The sequence below is a fragment of the Miniopterus natalensis genome, chromosome X (assembly GCF_054644295.1).
Source record: "Miniopterus natalensis isolate mMinNat1 chromosome X, mMinNat1.hap1, whole genome shotgun sequence".
NCBI classification, from domain to species: domain Eukaryota; kingdom Metazoa; phylum Chordata; class Mammalia; order Chiroptera; family Miniopteridae; genus Miniopterus; species Miniopterus natalensis.
Window position 1 is genome coordinate 24,046,906 of NC_142103.1, and position 16,293 is coordinate 24,063,198.

At 35.0% G+C, this 16,293-nt stretch overlaps 1 protein-coding gene across 1 annotated transcript in view; it reads right to left on the reverse strand.

Moving 5' to 3' along the window:
- COL4A5 (collagen type IV alpha 5 chain) overlaps window positions 1-16,293 on the reverse strand; it is a 211,507-nt gene that overhangs the window by 80,415 nt on the left and 114,799 nt on the right. Inside the window, exons 10-21 of the mRNA XM_087829355.1 lie at window positions 15,920-15,982; window positions 13,642-13,677; window positions 13,512-13,553; window positions 13,262-13,354; window positions 11,958-12,011; window positions 11,805-11,861; window positions 11,499-11,543; window positions 9,025-9,078; window positions 7,040-7,081; window positions 4,921-5,053; window positions 547-720; window positions 128-211 (exon numbers count right to left, since the gene is read on the reverse strand). Of these exons, the coding sequence (XP_087685481.1) occupies window positions 128-211; window positions 547-720; window positions 4,921-5,053; window positions 7,040-7,081; window positions 9,025-9,078; window positions 11,499-11,543; window positions 11,805-11,861; window positions 11,958-12,011; window positions 13,262-13,354; window positions 13,512-13,553; window positions 13,642-13,677; window positions 15,920-15,982 (877 nt within the window). The remainder of the gene's footprint in view (window positions 1-127; window positions 212-546; window positions 721-4,920; window positions 5,054-7,039; window positions 7,082-9,024; window positions 9,079-11,498; window positions 11,544-11,804; window positions 11,862-11,957; window positions 12,012-13,261; window positions 13,355-13,511; window positions 13,554-13,641; window positions 13,678-15,919; window positions 15,983-16,293) is intronic.

Sequence of the window (16,293 nt, forward strand, 5' to 3'; positions counted from 1 at the left end):
AGTGTGCACTCCTAGAAATCAAATGGCCTTGGATATGTCCTTGGCAGTGAATGCCTGATGTAGGGTGGAGGATATAGGGGATTTTGCTGATGATTTGAAAGAATGAAGGAATAAAAAGGGATTAAACCTTTCACTCCTTGTTCTCCTTGGAGTCCTCTATCACCTGGAGATCCTGGAGGGCCTGGGGGACCTGCTTCACATATCTCGCCACCTGAGATAAGATAAAGAAAGGATAGCAAGTTAATTGTAATATGTCCAGAAGACTAAACAAAAAAGAAGACTGACAGGTGAGAAAAAAGACCTCTTTTCAGTTACTTCTCTGCAGTAATAGCACTACCTATAAGCAAAGGGAAGATACAATATTGGTGAGAATTTTAAAAGCAAATTTAAACATCAAAGAATCACCAAAAATCAAGAGTAGAAGCTGCTGTAGAAGCAATTACATAGATATAAGAAATACAAAGAATGATGCCAAATTTCAGCTAGATTCACTTATAAATGAAAACAAAACACAACAATAGAAATTAAGAGAAAAGAAAAGCTTACTAGGAGGGATGTGAGGACCTGGAGGGCCAGGAGGCCCTGGAAGGCCAGGGGCCCCAGGCTGTCCATCAAATCCAGGAGGTCCGGGAATGGAAATTCCAGGTGGACCTTCATCACCTTTCTGTCCCCTTTCTCCAGGAAAGCCAGGGGGACCAGGAGGACCCATAACTGCAGTCCCTAAGATTAAAAAAAAAAAAAATTTTGATTCTCAGGAGAAGAGACAATGCATAGAGTTAGCATTATTTTGCCCCCTGTCTTCCAAAGTATATTCTGCTGTTTTGTGAGACATTGTAGGGAAACAAGAAAAAAATACCCATTTAAATGATCAAAATGATCTTATTTTAGGGATATTACTTTGGTTCTCAATGAGACATTAAATAATGATAAGATCTTCCTTTAATGTGTAATGCCTGTTATGTTCTGTTTTCTATGAGAATCAACATCTGCAAAAAGGATGAAAATTTTCAAATACTGTAAGTACCAGTCTGAGTGTAAGAAAAGATTACTTTAAGGTAGCTTTATTACCTTTTGAAATGTACAAGTAACTCTACCCATGCTCCTTTGATATTGTGATCTTTTAATCTCAGAAATACTAGAAAGCCTTTAGCAAGAGAAAAATAGGCATTTCGAAGTTTCCATGTGTCTGTTTCTGGACATTCTTCTATTCCACTATCTATTCCTGCACCATTGACACACTTTTTCATTACTATAGTTTTATTATGTTTTCAAAACTGGTAAGGAAGATATACTCATCTTTGCTCTTTTAAAAAAAAATCTTCACTGCACTTACAAATTTACTCTTCTAAATAAATTTTACAATCAGCTTGTTAGTTTCATTGTAAAAAGTCATGGGGATTTTGAATGCACTTAATTTGAATGTAAAGATTAAATTTTGGTAGAGTTGCCTGTTTATAATATAGAGTTCTCACATCAAGTAATAAGTATATCTCTCCATTTATTTATTAATTTTATATTATTTAATAATAATTTACAAAATTCTGCAAAGAAGTCTTACATATCTTTTGCTGGATTTATTCATGAGTTAATTACTATTGTGTATTTTACTGCTATTACTATTTTTAACTAGATTTTTGCTGTTATATGTTTACTTTTTGTATTGCTGGTGTAGAAGGCAGCAAATTATTTAAGTATGCAACTCATATCTGGCCACCTTGCAAACATTCTAAGTTCTGGTAATTTGTTATTTTATTATTTTAGGCTTTCTGCGTAGATAATCATATGGTTTACGGATAACCAACATTTTTTTTTGTTTGTTCCATCCTTACACTTCTTTTTCTTCCAGATTTAGTGCACTGGCTGTGATCACCAGTATAAGAACAAACAGCAATGGTGGCTCGGAGTATCTTTATCTTTTTGTTTGAATATCTCACTACAAAGTATGACAATTCCTTTACAGTCCTGTACTTCCTGTATAGAATACATAGTTTCATCAAGTAGTTACCTTTTAAGAATGTTTTCCTTTTAAAAATGAATAGATATTAAATTTTATTGACTGATTTCTCTGTATCTATTGGTCTATTCTCTTTTAATCTGTCAATGTACTCAACTACAGTAATGTTGAACCATCCTTGCAATCTTAGGTTAAAAACTACTTGGTCAGGAGGATAGACAAGATGGTGGCGTAAGTAACCATGGTACTTGCTGCCTCCCGCAACCACATCAAAAGTACAACTAAAATACAGAATAACCATCACTCAGACTCTCCAGAAATCTACCTGAACAGAAGCACTACAACCAGGGAACTGAAGGAGCAATGAGACCATTAGGAGGGGCAGAGATGCAGGCAGATTAGGGCTGAATTGTGGAGAGGCAGCTGTGGGCACACACCCAGGTACCACAGTTTAAAACCAGGAGGGATCTCTTGGCGGTGGGGGTTTCCCGGAGGAGTGAGGGGTCCCAGCCATACAACAGGACCCCCAGCCCAGGGTTCCAGGGCCCGGAAGAGAGATCCCTGCAATGTTGGGCTGTGAAAACCAGCTGGATTGTGGCTGAGTGAGAGGAGGCTGCGGGAGTCCCAGACAGCTCCTCTTAAAGGGCCCGTGCGTGGACTTACTCAGACGCACTCCCTCTGATCTCCAGGGCTGGGCAGAGGCGTGAAAGGAACCTGGGGCATTTGGGGAGAAACTAACTTGCCTGAGATCAGTGTGAGAGGTGGAGGGGCAGCTTTCTCCCAGACAAAAGAGCTGGCAGAGGCCATTGCTCCTTTGGCAAGTTCTCCCCTCACACAGCCAGCAGGCAAGTGCCTTCTCTGAATCTCCAGATCTGACTCACACCTTTGCCCCACCCTGGTGATTCCTGGAGACCCCTGCTCTCCCAACTTTCAAGCTCATCCAAGCCATTTCCAGTGGCTTTTCTATGCAAGTGGCCTCTCCAGCCTCATGCTGGGACTTTCCTAAAACCTCTCAAGCAGCAACTAGCCTCAGCGTGCCCCATACCTCTCAATAAGTGGCCCCAGGCCTGGCACTAGCAGCAGCCTGCATTGGCTCATAGCTTGGCCTCTCCTGGACACCTCCAAGCTTAGCCCAAGTAGTAGCCAACTATAGTTTGCTGTGTAGCTCATTCTGGGTGGCCTTGGGCAAGGCACACACAGGGGCTTCGTTTGCATCTCCCGGGAGGCCCCAGAGACAGTGCACCTGGGGGTCAGATTTGACCACCCTGGATTACAACCCTACTACACCCACGGGTGACACACTCAAGGGGCACACTCAGTGAACAGCACAGCTCCACTGAAGTAAATCCTGCTCCATAGGGGTGTTTCCAGTACAGCAGCTCTTTGGCTGTAGTTGCAGCTGGTCTTCACAGCCGATTGGCCTTTGGGTCAATTCCTCCCAGTGACACCAACAGCAACCAAGGCTCAACTACAACAGGACAGTGCACACAGCCCACACAGGGGAGCACCTAGAAGGCCCAGCTCAGGTGACTGGGGAGGCTGAGCCACTGGACCCCACAAGACACCTACAACACACAGCCACTCTACAAATTCCAGGAGACATAGCAGGTCTACCTAATACATAGAAACAAACACCTGGAAGCAGCCAAAATGTGGAGGCAAAGAAATATGTTACAAAGGAAAGAATAGAAGAAATCTCCAGAAAAGGAACTAAATGAAAAAAAGCCAAGTAAGCTACTAGATATAGAGTTCATATTAATGGTTATAAGGATGCTCAAGGATCTTATTATCTTGCTCTGACTCATTGCTTTTTAGGTGATCTGCCTTGTCTCTTAGTCTTTAAGTGTTTCATTTTATCCTTAAATTCTAAAATATCCCTACAATATGCCTAGTTATATATTTTAATATTATTACCATTTTACTCTTGCTTAATAATTCATAAGTCTTTTCACAGGGACTTGTGTCTTTTTTTAATATATAAAAGTTCTCAGTTATTAATTTTTCAAATATTGCCTCTTGTACAATTTTTTCCTCCCTGAACTCCTTTATGGTGGATTTTGAAACTTCTAGGTTTATCCTTTATGTCTCTTAACTTTTCTTTCATACTGTCTGAATCTTTAACTTTTTTCTGAATCCTGAAAGAATTCCTTATCTCAATTTTCCAGACACAGTACAAGTTCAGCCCACTATCTTGAAATCAGATAATTATTTAAACCAAAGTGATACACACATTTAGTCTCTTTTTTGGGGGGAAGATCACTGTCTCTCATCTCCTCATGTTAATTTTTCATTAGCCAAATATTTTTTGAAAGGGAAGGAATCATGACTTATTAAATATATATGTGTGCCAGGTACTGTATAAGATGCTTTTTCAAATTTTACATAAATCAGTACTATTACTTCATTTCAGAGCACATCCAAATAAACATGCTAGACCAGGGCAGTGCTCAATTTATGGTCAAATTAGGAGTGTTCTATACTATGTACCTTCAATAAGGGAATAATATAAAACTCAGTATGAGCCCCAATATTTTATTGCACAGCAAAATCACCATGGAGATTTGTAGATGGATGTTTCTATCATTCTAAGTAAATAGTGTTGTTTTCTATTTTTATACAGGAAATCTTACAAAACTAGGCATTATTAGAACAGTATTCCCTTCCACACAGCATGAAAAGTATAATGATTAAGTTTTGAATCACAGAAATGTTTGCTATAATTATTAATAAAAAGTAGAAATGGGATTTTTTAAGTAAAAGATACTATTCAACTGATTTAGCTTTTTTTAAGTACAGGTGAGGAATTTGTTAAGAAAGGCAAAAGTAAGAGCAGGGAAGTTTCTGTCAATTAAAAAATACTTATGTCTTCTACTGCCAAGTTCACCCTGGAACTAGTATGGTAATATCGTATATGTGGATTAGTAAGGAAGCTAAAAACACAAGAGCATTAGTACAGTCCATTTTACCTGGAGGTCCAGGTAGGCCAGGTAGACCCTGTCGTCCAGGAAATCCTCGCTCTCCTTTTTCTCCAGGCAAGCCAGGTAACCCCATGTTTCCTTTTTCTCCTACAGTCACACCTGTCCCAGGCCTAGGAATTACCTTTATTATAAAAGAAAAAATAAAAGAACTCAAAGAGGAAGAAGCTCGTTCTCCTGAAGATAACCTAGCAACTCCATATGATTACAATACCATCATTTTCACAAAGTGCTGAGATACAAAATCATTGACCATTACATAGATTATGAGTCACATCCTATATCATTCCTTCAACTGATTAGAAATTGTCTAAAACCAGTAATAATATTACTACTCCCCTGAGCTCCAGGATTATAGAACTATAATTATTTTAGATGCCTCTTATCTTATAATTCACCTTCAATTCACTCCAATCACTTAATCCTGATTATTCTTTACTGCAAACGTCTCTCTAATTTGTCCTCTTCTTTCCTGTGGCCACAGATACTATCCTTATCTCACACTCAGACTAACAGAATTACCTTTGAACTTTTCCTCTTGAATCCATATTTATTGCTAGGATACGCTTCTTCAAAACCCAATTTTTCTGTGTTTAAAGACTAAAAAATGTTCACTACTTCTTACTATATCTGATGCTACTTTAACTGACTCTTGTCAGGTCACTTTTCACTTCCAATACCTTTCTCATCTTTTTCATCTCCTGCTATTTCTAGTGATGAATTTTTGGTAGAGTGAGGTCTATTTGATTATTACCACTTCATGCATCTTGCACATCCTTATCTTTCCTTTTGAATATGCCATTTTAAATATCAATAATGCCTTCCTCCAACCTTTTCCTTTATCAACCCACATTTCTTTCTTCCTCTTAAAAAAAGAAAAGGAAAACTCACCTCTTCCATGAAGGCTTTATTGATTAAAATAAACTAACTGATTATTCCTTTTCTCTCTGTCTTCTTAGAACCTCAGCTTCTAAAGAATTTCATATTAAATAATCTAAATACAAAGAAATTAAGCTCATAGAGCTTTAAAGGTAAGTAAGCTTTAGGTTTAAAAAAGTGTCAGTCTAAGGTACAAATCAACACCTACTGGGAAAGTGTGATATTTCACTGGATATAATAAACATTCAGACAAAAGAACACTGAAAGTTGTGGGATCTAGAATTGGGATAGCAATTCAAAGGGGAAAGGGAGATGCTGGACAGAACTGCACTCTCAAAATGTCCATGTCTTGTGATATTCATCAAAATTTTATCATCTCATTTGAAAAAGAAAATATTTCTTAGAGTACTAAAACTGATTTTAAAATGAAAGTGAATAAAATTATATAAGATTCTAAAAAATATATCCTCATTAGATTTAGTAAGGTACTAAGTATCAATATCTGAAGCTCATTATAGGAAAAAGAATAAAATTAATGTCAGATCATATAGGTTTTATGGCACTTGCACCTTGCAGCTTTAATGCAGTTTAAAGCCAAGAGTCTTAAACAATTTCAGCCAAAGGAAAACTAATCTGTCAAACTGCAACAATATTTTATTCTTAATAAGATTAAATATATATTTGATTTAAATTTCATGGTGGATGTAAACATGACAGGAAATCTGTAAACTCCCCAATTATTATTTCATTGAGCAGTTTGCTACATTTGTTATTAAAAGCCCCTAGAAGCAAACACTCAGGGAAAAAAGAGGTGTGACTCAGACAATTACAAATTGAGAAAACCTATTAAGACCAAATCCTTTACCCTGAGCTCTGCAGGGGAAAGGACCAATTCCTAGTTCCCCAACAGTTTTTTTTTATTGAAACTTTGTAAGAAGCACTTGCACCATCTGCTGGTTATTTGAGAAATTATTTGGCAATCATGATGCAAAACAACCTGATATCATTGTTTTGGAACTTTACTATGGAGATATAATACACAGACAGAACAATACTAAGACTTTGAGGTTAACAACACTGAAGTTTTTTTATGTAAAGATTTTTAATACAGTAGAAGTTGATAATGACTTGGAATTTTGTGTTCTACTAGGAAAGGGTACAGAGTATATAATTAAGGCACAAAAATAAAAATGCATTAATAAATTTGATAAATGAAGGGGAAAAAACTTACAAGTCCAGGAGGGCCAGGTGGGCCAATGTCACCTTTTTGGCCCTGTTCAATTCAATTTTAAAACAGGTTAGTAAAAATCACATTAAAACATCCATTTCTTCAAAAACATAACAAATAACTAAGATTCATAAAGACCTAGAAATCCATAATAAAATATATCAAAAACTGTATCATGAGGTAAATAAAACAGTAGTGAGCTAAGCTAAGAAGATCTGTGATGTTGTTTCAGACTTACTAGCTATGCAATCTGGACCAAGTCAATTAATTCTCTGCCTTATCTATAGGCCAGGATTCTAAGATATTTCTAGCTCTAACATCCTTTAATTTTAAGATGCCTATTTTCTAAGAAACTTTAAAATTTTATAAAGAATATACTGAATTAAAAAAATGGTACCACTATAATCAGTTTAAACCATTACAGCCCTGCCGGGCGTGGCTCAGTTGTTGAGCATCCACCTAGGATCCAGGTGATGGGGTTCGATTCCTGGTCAGGGCACATGCCCGGGTTGCGGGCTCGATCAATGACTCTCTCATCATTGATGTTTCTATCTCTCTCTCTCCCCCTCCTTTCCTCTCTCTGAAATCAATAAAAATATATTTTAAAAAAACAAAACAAAACAAAAAAACCATTACATATTTTAGGTTTGGTCATGTTCCTTTTCATAAAACTTGCCAAGGGCATAAATTTAGAGTAATTTCCATCATTGACAGATATGTTATAGCCGATGGGCTTAAGTATCATCAGGAACAGCTAATAATTCATAATTACTTTTGTGAGTTTGCTCTTAGATGATAATGAAAAAAAATTCAGACAAAACTATTACCCTTGACTGGTAGCTAAAACAGCATGAAAAACACAGTATTCAACTGTTACTTTACTGGCCAAGACCCAAGGATAGATGTCTCTTTCACACCTCTACTCTTGCTCTACAATTGTTCATAGAAACCTTTCACTTATCTATAAGCTCTTTTTACTTTAAGAAGTTACTGTGTCCTAGCCCTGGCCAGTGTGGCTCAGTTGGTTGGAGCATCATCCATACACCAAAAGGTGGTGGGTTTGACTCCCAGCCAGGGCACATGCCTAGGTTGCGGGTTCAATCCCCGGTTGGGGTGCAGTCAATATTCCTCTCTCTCTTCCTCTCTCTAAAATCAGTTAAAAAAAAGAAGTTACTCTGTCCTATAACTTTACTTAATACTTGAAAAACAACCTTATTCTCTGAGTATATATAACTTCCTTTATTCTAGTTGTACTTCTTACTCCAAGATAAAACTTAGATCTAATTTTGAGAAAAACCACCATTTAAATATGTGCCCTCGGAATACATTTAAGTTTGTAACACCTTGCCTACAAAACAGAGCTTTTCAGTTTTGGTTTTCATACAAAGCAATTAGAGACCATAGAGACTGGAAAACTGGATATTTTGTGATCTGCTATATATAGGGGAATTGTGTGCTTCATATATTCTTTCAAAGTCACTTTTAAAACAGGCAACTAAATAAATTTCTACAGTCAGGCTGCATAGCCAAATGAAAGAAAAAGCAACAAAGAATTAGCCACAGACTTCTAGACAATAATTGCATAGAGAACGGAAATGTTTCGTGAAGACATTCTAAATTCACAGCTATAAGCCTTTTTAGTAGGAGGATCTCACTAAAATAGTGCTGAATCTTCTTTCTGGAGAACAAAAGTTTTGCCAATACATGTTCAAAGTAAAGGCATCAACTTTTCACAATGGAAATGCTGAAATTAAGCAATTCTTCATGTACTTCCACCACATGGACTGTGATTTAGAACAATGGTTGAAAATTCAGAGGAAGTAATATTTGAAAGAAGGAGGCAACATCAAAAGATGGATAAAGAAGGCATGTTTTGAATACAAAATCTAGTTATTTAGAACTTTTTCATTTATAACTCAGTCTTGGGAGAGAAACGAATTATGTTAACTAGAATAAAAACAGTCACTTCAAAGTATTAAAATTCTTACCTTTTCTCCAATGCTTCCTTGTTCACCAGGGTAACCAGGATCACCAGGCAAACCCTTTCAAACAAAGAGGACAGGGTGAGATCAGCAAAAATGGTGAAGGGCCTACCCAAATCCTCTTCCATAAAAATGGCCAGAATCAACCTTTTTAGAACTCTAGAAATTAACCAAATGCTTGCACCAATCCAGGAAGCATTTATTGAAAACAAGTGGCATTTTAATTTGCCCTATTCCCATCACCCCTTCTCAGCTTCACAGTAGCCTTGAAAACCAATAGCAGTTAATCAAGGTTAAAAAACTGTAGCCTGGCAGCAACTGGAAGAGAAAAAAAAGAACTGGATTCAAGCTTCTTCAAAGACCCTTTCCCACAGAAGTGTCATTATTTCACTTGTCTGGTGGTTCCCCAAAAGACCCCACTAGCAAGACTACCTTTGGCCTAATTTGAATTCTCCCAGTATAGAGAATTGCCTTTTCCCTGGGGATAGCTCTGGAAAACAATCAGGCAAATCATTCAATATCATGGCTGCCTAACCATGAAACAAAGACCAAATGTTCCAAAAGAAGCCAGGAACTGAAGCCCTGAATTTGCTTCCTCTTATATCATTTTATATGTTTAAGCCATTTATGAATCTGGAGTTTATAAGTTGAGGACTACCTGTTTAGTAAAACTACCTGTAAATAAATTTATGTGATTTTATTGCTTCCAACTTCCAGTCTTGTTAAGAATAATCCTTTTCCTTTGAAATTCTCTCCAAATGTCATCAAATTTCATATCTGTCCTTGAAAACTTCTTTTAATATCTACTGTGGATATTCTTAATACTAAGGCTGCTTCGAATAATGTTCCTGGACTCACCTGTTTTAAAATTTCCCCTTTTTTTGTAGTAATTTGAATTATCTGTCAAAACTTTTACTGAAAAAACTTATGTTCACACAAAAATTTGTATGTGAATGATTTTAGCAATTTTATTCATAATGGCTCAAACTAGAAACAACCAAAATATCCTTCAGTGGGTAAATGGATAAATAAATCTTGCTACACCCATACAAACAAATACTATTCTGCAATAAAAATGATTGAACTATTGATATACAGTACTATTCATTATGCTATGTAAGGGAATACTAATTCAAAAGGCCATATACATATAAGTGAAATCATATGGTATTTGTATTTTTATGTCTGGCTTATTTCACTTAGCATAATACCCGCTAGGTCTATATATGGAATCTAAAGAGAAAAATAAATGAACAAACAAAACAGAAACAGACTCATTGATACAGAGAACAGACAGATGGTTGTCAGAGGGGAGGGAGGTTGAGGGGCTAGGTAAAAATGATGAAGAGAGAGAAATACAAACTGGTAGCTCCAAACTGGTCATGGGGACATAACAAATATAGTCAATGATATTGTAATAACTATGTATGGTGTCAGGCAGGTAATTGAAGTATTGGGGAGTCTACTTTGTAAACTATGATTATCTAACCACAATGCTGCACACTTGAAACTAATACAAAATAATATTGAATGTAAACTGTAATTGAAAAATAAACAAGGAAAAGCTATACACAGTATGGCTCCATTTATATGACAATGTGGAAGAGGCAATATAGGGATAAAGAACAGATCAATTTTTGCTGGGGGCTTCAGGTGGGGTGGGTTGGAGGGAACAATTATGAAAAAAAGAGTGTGAGGGAACTTTTGAGGGTGATGGAATTGTTTCTGATTATGGAGTTGGTTACACAAATGTATGCATTTGTCAATACACACAGAACTATATTCTAATAATGGTTCATTTTACTGTGTACACATTATATCTCAATAAATCTGACTTTAAAATCTGGCTTACACATATGTGTGTATGTGTGTGTGTGTGTACACATATACACATACTTACAATGGAATACTACTCAGGAATAAGAAAAGATGAAATACTTCCATTTGTAACAACATGGATCTTGAGAATATCATGCTAAGTGAAATAAGTCAGACAGAAAAAGTGAAGATGCATATGATTTCACTCATATGTGGGATATGAAACTGAAAGCAATAAATTAACAAAGAAGACAAACAAAACCTCATACACACAGACGATATGATGGTTAACAAAGGAAAGAGGATTGTGGGAGGTAGTAAAGGGTAAAGGGGGTTAAATATATGGTGACAAAGGGAAATTAGAGTTTGGGTGATATATAAACAATGCAATATACAAATGATGTATTATAGAATTGTACATTTGAAACCTATATAATTTTATTAATCAATGTTACTGTAATCAATTTAATTGAAAAATAATCATATTTTGGTTTCAAAATATCTGACATAAAAACAGAAGAATTTCAAATTCATATTCAAAAGAGAAAGAGTAATTTTCATTCACTTAAACTATTTCCAAATATAAGCCTCTTTGTCATCCTGCTTCGTAACCTTGCCTTTTTTTTTTTTTTTTTTTGGTGGGGTGAATGGACTTTACTCACTGGAATCCCTGGTTGGCCATTCCCTCCATCTTTGCCCGGTTTGCCCTATAGGATTCAAAGAAATGCAAAGAATAGGAATTTGTTATTTAGAAAGTATGAAGTTAAAGAACATAACAACCTTTATTTCTGAGTTAGACTATATTAAGTGGACTTTTTAGACTTCGATACTATAACAAATAAAATATTTTATTTATTCAATTGTGACATTTTGAAGCAATGAAAGTAAGATTTAAGAGGAAAGAATAAAATCACATACACATATATTTTAAATGTTTTGCAAAGAATATTAGTAATTATAACACTTACTCTTTTGCCAGGCTCTCCTTGCTCACCTTTCTCACCTTTCACACCACCTGGAGGACCCTGTACACACAAAAATAGTTTTACATTGGTTCGTGGAATACAATATAGCAATACCGATTTACATTAAATAATGCTAAATACATTTAGGTTACTTACTGGAGGACCACGAGTCCCTGGCGGTCCAGGAGGCCCTCGGTCACCAGGAAGTCCCTATGCAGTAGTAGTGGAAAGGAAAGCACTATTAATTCTGTTAATACTACAGCTAGCTTCAAATGCTTTTATGAAGCTGAACTATAGACTCATAGTATAACCAAAGATAATAGGATGTTTCTAATTCAAAGTCAAAGTCCGCTAGGCAAAAGGTCCTAGATCCATCTTTGCTCACTTCATTTAATTTCTAGTGTATGTTCATGCCAAGTTTTGAGATAAATAACAAGATAGAGCTTCAAATGAAAGTATTAATGATTTTTTGTTCTTATAAAAGATTTTATGAAAAGCAAGAGTATCTAAAACTAGGAGATTTGGGGGCTATATAAGACATATATTTTGGCAGAGAATTAAATGACCCAATCCACATTGATGGTAGAGTTTCAATGCAACTTGTCATTTATTCTTAACTTCTGTATTAGCATCTAAGTGAAACAATTCACATACTCTGTTCAAGGGTGGGCCACTATACTATACAGATATGTTTGATCCCCTTATCTACTCTAGTAGAAGCAAGGTTTAAAATAATTATTTCTAAAAACAACAAAGGTTTATAGAGCAACACCATCTTTCTCCTTGTATATCAGTGACATGTAGAGAACATAGTCATCTAAGATAATAATAATCTACCTTATCATGACCTAATTTGTACGTGAATGCATTACTCATGATAGACAAAAATGGAAACAATCCAAATGTCCACCAACTGATGAATGGATAAACAAAATGTGGAATATGTACACAAAAGTATATTGTTCAGCCATAAAAAGGAATGAAGTACTGATACATGCTATGACATGGATGAACTTGAAAACATTATACTAAGTAAAAGAAGCTAGGCACAGAAGACCACATATTGTATGATTCCATTTATATGAAATGACCAAAATAGGCAAATCTACAGAGACAAAAAGAAAATTTGTGGTTGCCTATGGCTGGTATATTTGGGATGAAATGGAGTGTAACAACTAATAGGTACAGGATTATATTTGGGGGGGGTGATGAGAATATTCTAAAATTAGATAGTAGTGATGGTTTCACTACCCTGTCAATATACTAGAAAATGTAATCGTACACTTTAAATGGGTGAATTGTATGATATGTACATTATATATCAATAAAATTCTTTAAAATTTTAATTCAAAGGTTATTTTGAAAATACCTTTATGTAACCATATTCCAGCTTATAATGCATTTTAATGGAATGCCACTTTCATAGCAGATGCTCACTGATTTCCACTCTACATACTCACCTGATCTCCTTTCTGAAACTCTAAGTCAGTTGGTCTTTTCTGTTCACTGATCTGCCCTGGGGGCCCAGGAGGGCCCTGAAGACCTTGCTCACCCTATTTGCAGGATAAAATAAAAATATAATATTTATAATTTACACAGACAAAAATATAATGTGAGCGAAGTCAGTGGCAAGAGGCAAAATGACAAGTTTCAAATGACTATGAAAGGAGAAAACTTAGGGTTGAATGATCCCCTTTTTTCTTTACTCACCTTTTCACCCTTGGGTCCTTGGAAATTTAAGCCCATATTCCCCTGAAGAGAGAGGTTTCAGTTTAAAATCTCATTGACAATAGCAAAAAGAATCAACACCAAATAAAAGATGTAAAGAAAAAGAAAATACCTTTGGTCCTGGAAGTCCTGGTGGGCCAGGAGGGCCCTAAGAATAGAAGACATAGAAAAGGAAACAAGTGTTACATTAATAAGTTTAAAAATTATTTGGTTTCATAAAAAGTGAGGACTGAAAACGCTCTTCAAAATATTTTCTGTTTTTTTCTCTCATTGTTTTCTAGTCAGACACACATTCTAAATAATGTAAACAAACTAGATGAATGTGGAGAATTCTTAGGATACAAGTGGGCAGGAGAAAACATGCAAGGATGGGTAGAGGCAGAGGGGAAGCACCAGTGACAAAAATAAGTACAAAAGTTAATGTCAACAAACATCAAATTTCTCATAACAGAATTACAGATTAATTTAGGTGACATAAGGCAGTGAAATTTCAAATTCTAAAAAGCACATGTTTAGGGGACTTGTCCCTACTTAAAGACTGAGTGGAATTCAAGATATAGTCAATTTGTGTCATAATTTTTTTGTTTCATTTTGCTTTTGGTTTTTTGCTTCCCTAAGTGTATGCTTAGTTGTTGAGTATATATGAGACCATAAAATCTTTTTTTGATGTAATATAACCTAATGTCCTGGAACCTGTTTTACCATGTGTAATTTTTGTTTTACATCACAGTTCTTAATTTGCTTAGAGTTTCATGGAAGATGGTATAGTTTTATTGACAAAAGCAAAATAATCTTACAACTACGTGCATACAAAAGCAATACAATTTTGTGACTAAATATTTTCTATCAAAATTTACATTAGCAACTGTCTTGAGAATTCAGGGATGTAGAATGGAATTTAAAATTTCAACAGTTTTGTTAAACCTAGAACTGTGAAATTAGTATTCCAAAGATATTCTAAAACTTCATATCTTGGAAAAATGATGGTACATTAAATCAAAATTGAGGATGGATGACTTAAAAATAACATATTTGATTTTTGAATAATAAAAAGTGAATTGTAAGAGAAAAATATAAATAAATAAATAAATAAATAAATAAATAAATAATAATAAATGGCATGTTAAATTTTTTAGTCCAGATTTATTTTTACGTGATCTGATTTTGTATATTTGAGAACATTTCAAGGTGTTAAAAGTTATATAAGCATTTGTCTGCCCGAGTGTTTAACCTCTTGATATCAAGGGACCTATTTATTTACATATTGTACTTTGGTAGCATTTCTAAATCTTGGCTTCACTGCTGAATCAGGGTTAACTGAAAGGACATTTAGAAGTGCAGAATGAATCAGTTATGCTGCCACAAAATTTAGAGACATTTATGGTGTAACAACACACCTACTGTATACTAAAGTTGTAACAGAGTTAAGAAAAAGTGTCATGGTCCAGAGTCTCATGCTTTACAGCATGTATACAACTAAAACAAACTAAATAAAGGAGTTTATTAATCCTCTTTAAAAAATTTTTTCAGGAAAGCAGGAATGACAATATTTTCTGAGAGATTCTTCGAATATTTAACAAAAGTTGTTTCCTTCATTCAAGAATAGAAGATCAATTGTCACAAGCAAAAATGTACAATCTATAAAAGTATAATGAAAACTGTCACTTAAATATATAGTAGATGAGAAATAAAGTAGCACATGAGAAATTACTTTGATTGAACTATAATTTTCTTGCCTTTTTAAGAGGGTGACAGCAAAGTTCTAAGTACAAAACATGACTTGAATTAAACCTGAGTATTTCAGGGGTAAAAATACTTAGAATTTATTAGAGTAAAAAATATGAGTGACCATAGAGGTAGTAAATTAAGAACCTGTTTGCACATTCAGTGTTTAGAAGTTTTTGCTTCTTTCCTTGGGTACACAAATACTTATTCTACTATAGAGTGATTCACTAATCTCACCACTCCTACTATTTTGTTACAAGCCCTTAAGAAATCGGAGCCGATTTTTTGTGTGAATACCTGTTTTTGTTCCTCTTAAACAGAAAACTTCAGTTTGAAGAAACATGTTTTATCAACTAGAGAACTGCTGTAGAAGACCATGAAATGGCCAGAATCGACTTTAACACTGACACATCAAGAGGTAACAAGCAAAATACTTTATTTTATATCTTTCATTTAGTGACCCTCATTTTTTCCATCTATAAAATGGAGCTAATACTTAGCAAAAATTGTTCATGATAACAATGTAAAATCTCTCATAAATAAGAATATTCTATATTGTGAGCATTGAAAATGCATTACACTTTCAAGTAATATATATACCATTACAATTTGATAGGGAGATCAAAATAAAAGAGGGATAAGTAAAATTACACAAGTAAACTTACCATCAAACCTGGTGGTCCTGGAGGACCAATTGGCCCTGGTATACCAGTGGGACCAGCTGGGCCCTGTTATAAAGGAAGTAAAGAAAGGATGAGAGAAAAAGGTAAACCCTTGTGTTGTACCAAGAACTAAACAGATGAAATTTAAACTTATGTAGTTGCCAAAATACTAGTCTACAATTCTATAATCCTGCAATGTAATAACCAGGCATTTCAAATGTATGAGAATAAATGGATTGAATAACTACAAAAAATTCAACTAGTCAGATGGATGCAGGTTTTAGAAAACTTAGGTTTTATAGAGGTAGATAACAAATGTAAAAGAAACAAATCATAAAGAAGTTTTAGAAAATAAAGTGATAAAGATAGTCACTGAG